At 37.8% G+C, this 11,921-nt stretch overlaps 2 protein-coding genes across 4 annotated transcripts in view; both read right to left on the reverse strand.

Moving 5' to 3' along the window:
• LOC110271875 overlaps positions 1 to 8,093 on the reverse strand; it is a 15,643-nt gene extending 7,550 nt beyond the window's left edge. Inside the window, exons 1-3 of one of the 2 annotated variants that reach the window (XM_021123501.1) lie at positions 5,958 to 8,093; positions 4,709 to 4,820; positions 4,484 to 4,602 (exon numbers count right to left, since the gene is read on the reverse strand). In XM_021123501.1, the coding sequence (XP_020979160.1) occupies positions 4,484 to 4,602; positions 4,709 to 4,761 (172 nt within the window). In that variant the 5' untranslated portion in view covers positions 4,762 to 4,820; positions 5,958 to 8,093. Of the gene's footprint in view, positions 1 to 4,483; positions 4,603 to 4,708; positions 4,831 to 5,957 lie in introns of both variants that reach the window. The other variant, XM_021123500.1, reaches the window with a different exon arrangement.
• Positions 8,109 to 11,921, reverse strand: part of LOC107643441 (TMV resistance protein N) — a 7,601-nt gene continuing 3,788 nt past the window's right edge. For both annotated transcript variants that reach the window (XM_016347086.2, XM_021123499.1), the window contains exons 3-5: positions 11,023 to 11,415; positions 9,222 to 10,823; positions 8,109 to 8,898 (exon numbers count right to left, since the gene is read on the reverse strand). In XM_016347086.2, the coding sequence (XP_016202572.1) occupies positions 8,347 to 8,898; positions 9,222 to 10,823; positions 11,023 to 11,415 (2,547 nt within the window). In that variant the 3' untranslated portion in view covers positions 8,109 to 8,346. The remainder of the gene's footprint in view (positions 8,899 to 9,221; positions 10,824 to 11,022; positions 11,416 to 11,921) is intronic.

Genomic DNA, 11,921 nt, shown 5'->3' on the forward strand with positions numbered 1-11,921 from the left:
GAATCTTAAACGAATGAAAACCAAATTCAAAGCCCTTACCGGTAGAGTTTTCCGGCGACGGCAGAAGTAGCCAGAGGCTCCGGCGGCGGTCCTGGAAGTCACAGAACCACTCCCGGCGGTCAGTATCACAGAGACGCAGCTCCCTTGTCCGGCAGCGGCACCTGCGACGGCCTGAACACTCTTCTGGCTGCATTTCAGCTTGCCATCACCTGCAGCGGCGAGCTCAGATGGTGGCAGACACAACCTTCCTCCTTACTCGTTCCGATCTCCCTCTCTCCAGCGGCAACAAGGGAATGGCAGATCTTTCACAACGGCGGCGGCAAGCTCGCGGCAACAGCCGGCGACGAGCAGACCGGCTACTAGGCGGCGCGACCCTTTCCCCCATCGCGGCTCTCTCCTTCGCCTCAAATCTGCTCTGCGACGGCGCAAGGACGGCGGCGCAGCTGGATTGGGTGCGGCGGTTCCAACAGAGACGAGTTCCTCCGGCTCGTGCAGCAGCGTCGTTGGGAGAAGCAGCGGCGACAGTGCGGCCTCAGGGGGACGGCGACGCCTCCCTCCGCGGATCCTCTCTCTCCATCACATCTCTCTTCAACTGGCGGCGATGAAGGTGATCGGCATGGTGACGGGCTCGGCGGCTGCGTCGCTCTCCTCCCCTCCCCCACCGGCGAACTCTCAAAATTGGCTGTAATCACTGTTAAATAAGAGGGAAATTGAATCAACAATTTCTCTATGAATGGACTCAGAATCAGGAGTTAAAAATGCACAGCGCTTTAAGACAAGTTCAAGGCTATATCAATGAATACAGGAATAAAAAAGAACTCAAACAGAGGAAGGTAGATGCAACAAGGATCTCAAACAAGCATATGCACTTAAGATCAAACAAGAATGCCTGTGGATAGAGGAATAAAGTTTAAAAATCAAACTACTCCTCAAAAGGATCAGCAATCAAGAACTTCAAGTTAGGACATGAAAGAACAGGACGGCTCAAATGAAATTCAAGACACAAAACTGAATAGCCTCGAGAAATAGTTTCTAGCGTTCTCAAAACCCGTGATTCGCTTTACTCAAGACTCGTCTATCATCTTAGCAGTATTAATATTGAAAATATTAATTATTTAATTCAAATCATATAGAAATCCTTATTATTTCACAACTACCAATTTTATACTCTGAATATAGAAAATAATCCAATAATTGTGAAATTGGATAATAATCATAACTTATCTCAAATCCCATAAATCAAAACTTGCCTTAATTATCTTTAATAAAATGATTTCCGAAATTAAGGCTATAAATAACAATATGATTTGAGACTTGATCAAAATAAGACTTTTCAAAGTTCTGGGTCTTACAATTTTAATTATTCTCTTTGTATAGAGACAACCGTGAAGAAAACATGAGGACCTACACAATGGTTGAAGATTCATGCAAGATAGTTGGAAGATAGAGAAGAAATTACTCTAAATATTGAAGGAGAGAGAATTGGTCCTACTGATGAAGTTGTAAACAACTTGAGCAAATTGGGCATAGTGGCAAGGAATTCATATGTTTGTCCATTAATTTTTACAAACTGGAAGGGGATTAAAGATAAAGAAGCTATTTGGGAATATGTTCAAGTGAGAATATTAGTCTTGTTTCTTTTAGAAACATAAGGAAATGTACACATTTTATTCTTATTAGCAAATAATATGTGATTGTGGATCTTATAACAATTTTTATAAGTCAAATTTGATGGAAATGTTCAATTATTTTTCTTTAGTGACTTTATTCAAGTAGTTTAGATTATTTATTGACACTAATAATTAAAAAAAAATTGAAATTAAAACCGTTGCCAAAAAGACACCAATGGTAATGCTTTAAAACCGTTGTCTTAGAAGACTATAAAATGGCAATGGTATTAAAACCGTTGCCAAAAAATGACACCAACGATAACGCTTTAAAACCGTTGGCTTTGTGAATAATAAAACTACAACAGTTTAAAACCGTTGCCTATTCAGTTATGGTTTTAAACCGTTGGAGCATGAAAGAGAACAGTTTAAAACCGTTGCTTATAGAGTAACGGTTCGAAACCGTTGTTTAAAATTTTCTTTCAAAACCGTTGTCTATGCCAGTAACTTTGGCAACGGTTTTTTTGTTATCGTTGCCTTAGGTAAAAAACCGTTGCCTTTGATCATTGGCAACGGCCGCATATACCACAGGTCAAAAACCGTTGCCAAAGCGTTGCTTAAAGCTTTAGGAACGGTTTTTCAATCTACGGCAACGGTTTTTGACCATTGCGAAAATCCTTATTTGTTGTAATGTGGAGAGGACCAAAGCGTGAATGACAAGACAGAATGCTAAAAAGACTTGATAGAGCGCTGGCCAATTCAAAATGGAACTTAACCTATCAGAATGCTACGGTCCAGGTCCTTCCTAGGATTAATTCGGACCACCACCCCTTGCTCATATCAGACGGAGGAGAAAGCAGTAGAAGAGGAGATAGACCGTTCAGATTCGAACTTAAGTGGTCTACCCACACAGATTATGAGAACATCCTGCAGCAACACTGGGACGAGGAAATGTCACTCCCGAGTAGCCTGAACAATGTTCGGGAGGGGCTAATAAAATGGAATAAAGAAGTCTTTGGTAATATATTTAGAAAGAAAAGGAGAATCTTGAATAGACTGACAGGAATTCAGAGGCACCATTCCTACGGAAACAACCCCTTCTTGGAACAACTTGAATCCTCCCTTCAAAGGGAGCTGAATGAGGTACTCGATAAGGAGGAAATATTTTGGCTTCAAAAGTCCAGAGAACAGTGGATCACAGAAGGAGATAGAAATACAAAATTTTATCACAACAAGACTATTATCAGAAGAAGAAAAAATAAAATCCTGAAACTAAGAGACCAACAGGGACATTGGATTGAGGAAGAAACACATTTGAAAAAGCACATTGAAGAATACTTCATAAAGCTCTACAAAGAAGAGGTAAATAGTGTTCCTTTTGATTTAACTAACATATCACTACCTAATTTGGAACCATCTACCTGCAGGATCTTGGAAACTACCCCTACAGATCAGGTAATCAAGGATGCACTTCAAAGTATAGGTTCCCTAAAAGCACCAGGAGAAGATGGTTTTCCAGCTGTATTTTATAAAAACAATTGAAGCCTACTACGTAAGAAGACGTATGAACACATCAGAAGCTGCTGGAACAACTCGGACCTAATCAAAGTATCCAATTCTACTTTGTTGGCCCTCATTCCAAAAAATCAACATCCGGAATTGATATCTCAATTTAGACCGATAGCTCTCTGCAACGTTTAGTACAAGATCCTCACCAAGATCATAGTTCAAAGATTAAAACCAATACTAAATGATAGGATCTCCCCCCACCAATCCAGCTTCATTCCGAGAAGAAACATGCAAGACAACATAATGATAGCTAAAGAAATTATGCACTCGATGAGAAAGATGAGAGGAAAAAAGGCTATATGGCAATTAAAATTGACTTTGAAAAGGCTTATGATAGAATCAGCTGGGACTTCATCAACCGAAGACTACTGGAATTTAATCTTCCAACAAAATTGATAAACATCATCATGAATGGAGTAAGATCAGTGAGCTACAAGGTTCTTTGGAATGGAAACAAGCTGCGTAGCTTCTCCCCTACTAGAGGAGTTCGACAAGGAGATCCGATTTTGCCCTATCTTTTTGTGATATGTATGGATAAACTATCCCAATACATAGAACAAGAAGTAGGAAAAGGAAATTGGAATCCCATTAGAGTGGGAAGAGACGGACCGGAAGTTTCACATTTGATGTTTTCAGATGATTTGTTGCTTTTTACAGAGGCTTCCCCCCAGCAAATCAGTAATATTAAGGAGATTCTAAGACTCTTTCATCAGGCAGCAGGCATAAAGGTCAACCAAGCTAAATCATCTATAGTGTTCTCAAAAAATGTCATAGCCCAAACAAAGAATGAAATTCTAAGAAGATCCGAGTTCAAGGAAAGCAATGCCCTAGGACGTTACCTTGGAGCGCTCATAAACAACAACAGAAGAGGAAAAGATAATTCCAAAATAATCATTGAGAGAGTTCAAACAAGTTAAAGGGTTGGAAAAGCAAATGCCTATCCCTAGCTGGTAGAATTACTCTTGCCCAATCTGTCATAAGCCCAACCGTTAATTTTGAGATGCAACATGGAAGAATCCCAAGGGGTGTATGCCTTGAAATTGAAAAACTACAAAGAGACTTCATCCGGGGTGATAATGAGAATCAAAGAAAGTTGCACCACATCAACTGGAAGACACTATGTGCGCCTAAACATGATGGAGGCCTTGGTCTAAGAAAGCTAAAATCAATGAATGACGCCTTCCTATTGAAAATCCTATGGCAACTCAGAGAAAGACCTAACACTCTCTGCTCAAAAGTCATATCTTATAAACATTGCAATGGTAATATTCATACAGCCCAACCAGTAGCAAGAAGCTCAGACTCACCTCTTTGGAAGGAATTGGTCAAATTATGGCCAACATACAAGGAGAATACCATCTGCATTATAGGAAATGGCTTGTCTACAAATTTATGGCTTGATCCTTGGGTTGAAGAGACAGCAAACCTGTTAAGTGAAACAATGCAGAATATTACTGATCTTGAAAGCACTGTATGGGAATGGACAGACAATGAAGAAAACTGGGATAATAACAAACTGAGGAGATTTCTACCTGAAGAAGTTGTACACAAGATAACAGCCACCCTCCCACCTGCTGAGGAACATGGAGATGACAGAATAGGCTAGAGACACTCCGAGGATGGAAATTTCATGGTAGGAGCAACCTACAAAGCTCTGAAAAATTGATCAAAACCATAACAGAATACCTGGAGCAAACTATGAAAATGGGAAGGCCCACAAAAGGCCAACAACCTTCAGAAATGGATTCACATAAACTTCAACAACAACCTGGGAGCAAACCAAAATATGAACTGGATAGATATGTTCAATATTGCTTGCTGGAGCTTCTGGAGATGGCAAAATCGGGAGGTGCATGAAACTGGTTACCAAAGACCGCCGGAAACACACATGGAGATCTTGAAAGGAGTAGAGACATGCCGAGAAGCTTTCAAGAAGAGAAGAAGAATAATGCAAGCTCATCGAAGAGAAGAAATAGCCATTAGATGGAACCCTACCCCTATTGATTGGATTACCTTGAATTTGGATGAGGCCATGGAAAGGGGAACGGGGAGAGCAGGCTGTGGTGGACTCTTAAGGGATGGGAGGGGAAAATGGATTGGTGGGTTTTCCTATTTCATTGGGCGCTGTGTCAGCATATAAGGCTGAGTTGTGGGGAGTTGCCAAAGGCTTGGAGATAGCCTGGACTATGGGAATCAGAAAATTGGTGGTGGAATGTGACTCACAAGTAGTAATTTCAACTTTGAATGGGCAAAAAGATCTCAACAGACATCCAAATGCTCTGATTAGAAACATTAATATTTGGAGACAGAAGAATTGAAAAATTTGTTTTGTAAATATTTATAGAGAAGAAAATAGATGTGCTGATTGTCTTGCTCTTAAAAATTTAGATTTACAGTTAGGCCTTCACTTTTGAGACACACCTTCTAGAGAAGTGATTAGTCTTTTAGCTGATGATAAACAAGAAGTCTCTATACCCCGCTTAGTTTGTACTTAGTCTCTTTTTTTTGGGCAGTTTAGCCCGACACAAAACCAAAAAAAAAAAAAAAAGGAAACACAGTTCTTCATGACTTTTATAGAATAAGACCCTACATTGATTGTTCGTTTTAGTGAGCATGGTCAAACTAGAACACACCTTCACTGAACCCTAAACAACAGCAAAGACAAAACCACAAAAATTGAAAGACAAGTAAAATTAAAAGTTCACATATGCCTAATCAGTCTGACATAGTTAGGAAAGAAGTATTGCCTCCTATCCTGCTAAACAGACACCGCAATCTGACCTTTACCATAATCGGAGTTGGAAGAAACGTATTCTGCGCTGACAAGGTATACGAGAAACTCTGTCCCTAATCCTCTTCGGTTCGCCCGCCTCCGACGCCGACGAATACCTCCTCTGCTCCTCTTAGGAACGCAACCCTTCAAAGCAGGCGACGAACGCCGCTGCTCCTCTACGGCACAGCTCCCGCCGACGACTGCACGCCGGAAATCGCCCACTGCCTTACGCGACTTAGCCACCAACAACACATGGAACACTAGTTTATCCTCGATGGTTCACACTACCACTTTTCCAATATTGCATTGCTTCTCCATCCAATCGTGCTTCCAACTTGCCCAATCTTGCTGACTTTGAAAGTTGGAAATTTACAGATTTGTCTCAAATAATTTGTCCTATGTTTAACTTGTTAATAACTATTGTTTAAAGATCCAAAAATGTTACCGTGAATCATTAGCTGAGTTACAGTCGTTAATAAGGTTACACTATCATTCATTCAAGTCAATCGCTGCCACATGTCCAATTCAGATTTGTTCTTCACCCTTAGCCACCCAACTATTTCAGCCACAAGAGACATCCCCTTTTAAATAATATTCATGTCATATGATAATGTAATATTGCAAGATATTTTTAGTCGATAGACTGATCTGGCCAATCGATTTTTGCGTTCCGTGCGATGCATGAATCTTCTGTTAGTTACTTACTATAGGGTGAATTGTTAGCCTTAACCGAGATCTACTTTCCATCGTCATATAAGTAACAAGTCCTAAATTAATAAACGAAAAATGAATTAACATAAGGTAATGCTAGGTAGACAAAAAAAACAGGCAGAATTTGTCTTATTTAGCATTAATTAATTGTCGCAACAATTAATGAATGCTAAAGCAAGTTATGGCTGTTTTTTGCTGATTTTTTTTTGTTACCAAACATTTCCGATTAACATATCACTACAAGTGCAAGAGTAGCCATTATGGAAGATGAGGATGCTAAACAATATATCAGTTGGCATTTATTTGAGGCACAAATAAAACACAAACAATAATTATACTTGTGACACCTGATGAATTTTCCTTGCATGGCAAGTTACTAGCTCTTGCACTAATCTTCAGACTCATTTGCACCACCAGCTTCAGGGTCATATGCATCTTCTACAGAGTTAAAAAACTCTGCCATTTTTTCTGAGACAGATTTCAAGCTTGGCTCCACAGAACTCTCATCTCCCCCATAATCATCATCCCCTTCTAAGATCAAATGAATTCCAGAATCTTTCAGCACCAACCTCTTATCTACGAGAGGGTTTCTTGTAGTCACACATAATGTACCTCCATCTCTCATAAAATGCACTAATGGATGAAAATCTGCAAAGCGACACATATGCATGTGTTCTTGGTTTGTTTTTGGCACCCCATGTAGGTATACTGAAGTACTATATGAAGACCCTGGGATGCCCTCTGATGCTGAGACTGACCAAAATAATAACTAATTGATTTGTTTTAAAATGTTTCTTATATCTTTTATGTCAAATTTTTTGTCTTTTGCATAGGTGATTGTAAAGCTGTCAATATTTTGTTGAAATTAGATGCCAACTATAATGTATATTGGTGTTGCTTACAAGCCTTTTATTCATACATGATGTTTGCTCGTGTATTATCAACCTCAGAATATGACATAATATTTTCCTCAAATTTAAAGTTTATTGTTTAGTTTCATGAACGGTGAACTTTGAGTTATAGTCAATTATGTTCAGATTATATGACAAATCATTATTTATTTCTTATTTATTTTTGTGGTCTTGATCAAAAGTTGATTCTCTTTGCTAAAGTTGGAGCTTGTATTCAAAGATTAGATTAGGTGTGCCAGAACGAATTAAATCTTACCTGATTTTAAGTAGTTATGAAATTAATGATATATCCAATCAAGTTTTAAACAAAAGACACATCCATCACATACACAGCCAAAGTTTGAAACACAAGACACATCTATTAAAGACACACAATTAAAGACACATCCAAACATTAGTTGGTTAAAACAAAACAAGTGTTTAACAAATGCATAAAGACATATAAGTGTCTTAACAAAGAAGGCAGATTCACACTTAAAATTTTTTTATAAGAGATAACTAAAGAAAGTTCACAAGTCTTGAAAAGCAACATCAAAGTTTTAAACAGAAAACACATCTATTAAAAACACATTCAAATAAGTTTTAAACAGAAAACACTTCCAACAGAAGACACATCTAAACAAATTTTAAACAAAAGACACATCCAACAGAGGATGAGGATGCTAAACAATATATCAGTTGGCATTTATTTGAGGCACAAATAAAACACAAAACAATAATTATACTTGTGACACCTGATGAATTTTCCCTGCATGTTAAGTTACTAGCTCTTGCACTAATCTTCAGACTCATTTGCACCACCAGGTTCAGGATCATATGCATCTTCTACGGAGTTAAAAAACTCTGCCATTTTTTCTGAGACAGACTTCAAGCTTGGCTCCACAGAACTCTCATCTCCCCCATAATCATCATCCCCTTCTAAGATCAAATGAATTCCAGAATCTTTCAGCTCCAACCTCTTATCTACGAGAGGGTTTCTCGTAGTCACAGATAATGTACCTCCATCTCTCATAAAATGCACTAATGGATGAAAATCTACAAAGCGACACATGTGCATGTGTTCTTGGTTCGTTTTTGGCACCCCACGTAGGTATACTGAAGTGCTATACACTTGTTTGCCCGATTTGAGAACAGTTGCCACAACATCAACAATTCCAGGCATCATGTCATTATTGGGAATGCTATGGTTGATGGAAAGAACAATGCATATAACAATACCTTTTAGCTCACGGTTTTTGCGCTTGGTAAAGTTCACAGTTTGTCTCGAAAACCATTCGGGAAATTTGGTTCCCGGCATGCTCAAGTTTCTTATATTCCTTAATGCAACCTGTTATTCAAATTCTCATTGTAAGTCACATTTCAGAACATGTGTCACACAATTTATCTCTATTCGTATATGTGATTGTAAGAGAAAAATGAAATTAGAAAGAAAGAGGATGATGAGAAACAGACATAAGTTCAAACATAGAAACAGTTTGAAACTGTATAAGGAACTGACATTTTATTAGTTAACAATTAGTCGATTTTTTTTGTTTAATGTTAAATTTTTTTTTTAACCCTCACTTTTTGTTTTTGTGATAGAAAACTATAAAATTTATGTAATTGACCTACTCAGTGAGACAAGATTTTATAATGATGTGGGAAACTAACCTTTGAAAGTCTTTTCCTTACTTGAGAGGAGCATGCAATACAGCCACCTAAATACATTCTTCTCAAAGATTTCAAGCTTTCAAGCCCTGGAATATCCACCACTTTCGCGCAGTTTGTGAGATCTAACTCTTGTAAGCACTCTAAGTCTGTAACCTCAGATACATTTTCCAACAAGGTGCAGTTTTCAGCATTCAACTCAATCAAGCTTGAAGGAAGAGAAGGCAGAGATCTCAACTCAATGCAATCTCGCAAGTAAAGCCTTTTGAGGATTGAGAGTCCCTTCAAGCTACATGGAAGGCTATGAAAATTGTTTTGAGATAAATCTAATTTTTCTAATGATGATAGTTTCTCAAAATCATTGGGAATTTCCCCCGATATTCGCCAAGCTCGAGCATCCAATACATTTAACAGAATCAGATCACAGAAGTTAGTTGGAAGTTGAAAAGAATGATGAGCACTTTCTTCCTCTGCAGGAAATCTATCATCATTCGCAACCAAATGTGGTCGTTTCGCCATTTCCAATGTCATCAAGCTTGAGAGCAAACCAAATGTTTCAGGCAATTTTGTTAGTGCAGTTTCCTCCATCATCAAGTGGTGCAATTCCTTCAATTTTCCAATTGATGTTGGAAGCTCTTTGAGCATTCTGCATTTGTTCATATTTAATGTAACAAGATTCTCCAGCAAGCCAATGGACTCTGGAAGTTCCTCTATAGTTGAATCACTTATGTCTAAAGTACTTAGTGCTGCTAATCTGCCAATAGATTCAGGCAATGATTTAAGATTAATGCAATTCCTCATTTCAAATTTCCTTAATATTATCATAGCTCCAATCTGATCCGGCAAATTCGCAATCGCTGTACCATCTAACTGAAGCTCAACTACTGAAGCTAAGCCGTTAATTGTGTCCGGCAATTGACCGAGAAGCTTGCATTGTCCAGCTGATAGCTCCTTCAAAGATGATAATGAACCAATAGAAGAAGGGAGTTCTTTGATTTCACTACAATTAACTGAAAGTCTTGTCAATGATATGAGATTGCCAATAGTTTCAGGAATTGCAGTGAGAGATTGACACCACCTCAAACTAAGTATCTCAAGGCTTGCAAGTGACCCAACTGAGTTAGGTAGTTCTTCTAATGCAGACTGATCAAGTGAGAGTACTTGCAGAGAAGTCAGGTTTCCGATACATTTCGGAAGCCTTTTCAGATTTTGGCAACCATCTAATACAAGCATTTCAAGTCTTTCCAGGCTGAAGATTGATTCAGGTATCTCAGCAATGGCAGTGTTATCAGCAAGTAGTTTTCTCAGTGACTTCATGTGGCCCATGTTTGATGGCAAGGCTTTTAGTTTCGCACAGCCGGTGAGCAACATGTTCTCTAGATTTTTCAGCCCGGATACGTCGTAGGGAAGTTCCTTAAGATTTGAACAGTAGCTCAAATTCAAATCGTGTAATGCACTGAGGCTCCCAATTGACTCATGAATGCTTGTTAGAGAAGTGCATCTTTCAAGTACAAGCTTGTCTAAACTTGCACAAGAAGATAAATCAGGAATTGAGGTTAGATTCCTACAGAGGGAGAGATTCAGAACCTTCAAATTCTCTGGCACCTGCTAAAGAGTGTTCATTTTAGTGTATGATGGATATCAAAGAGTAAGTGTAGTAGCTTTCTGCTTTGTATTGCATATTTTGATGTGTATACTAAAATACTTTCAATAGGAGTATGCAAGAATTTCCAATTAAATATGCTTGTAACATTTATATAAAATTATAAATAAATTATTGATTGATAAATTTGATAATACATACCTTTTTTGTTCTCAAGCCCCACAAGCTTTCAATATTGCTGTGTGAGAGATCAAGGACAGTGAATTTCTGTGACCAAAAGTCAGAAGGCAGGGTTTTGAAAGAACATCCTTGCCACTGTAGCCATTTGATTTCAGAGGGAAGAAATTGAAACTTCCCTTCCATTCTCAAATTATTGATCTCAAGTAGTCTCAAGTTCACCATTGATTTAAATGCTTTTGTCTGGAATGTAAGCCCTTTTTCTTTCTTGGCAAGGATTGATTTAAAAAATGCTGATGGATTTGTTATGATGGAGGTGCATTGAAGTTTGTGCCTCAAAATTGTTTCAGCTTCTGCATCATTGAGAATATATTTTCCCTGGAAATCGAGGGTGATCCCTTGTGTAAATCTTGTTCCCTATAAAAAAGAATAACGTTTATATTTCATCAATATATTTTTCTGGTGTATGAGTAGCATGCCATGTAAGGAACTGAAAAAGCTAGTTATACATCAACCAATTCCCAGAGAAAATCTACAGAAAAATTGAAAAGCTAATCTAAGTTTTTCCAACTCTTCTGCCTAAGTTCATTTGTACTAACCTGTTATAATAAAATAAATAAATAAATAAAATATATTTTAAAATAAAAGATGGTGACAAATTATGATACGGATAGTCACCATAATAAATTGTTGTTAACTATGGTTCATTACTTTCTGAAGTTAACGTGTCGCACAATTTTAAATACAATAACAACAATTCTCGTATGGTATTTTTTGGTGACTTTTCTCGTATGGTATTAAACTAATTGAATGTATCTTAATCAAAATTCGAATAAAAAAATCCGATTCTATAATATCATATCTAGGGTTTGATATATGATTTTTTTTCTTAAAAATATATAAATATTTCTATTTTTAAAAAT

The sequence above is a fragment of the Arachis ipaensis genome, chromosome B05, assembly GCF_000816755.2.
Source record: "Arachis ipaensis cultivar K30076 chromosome B05, Araip1.1, whole genome shotgun sequence".
Classification (NCBI taxonomy): domain Eukaryota; kingdom Viridiplantae; phylum Streptophyta; class Magnoliopsida; order Fabales; family Fabaceae; genus Arachis; species Arachis ipaensis.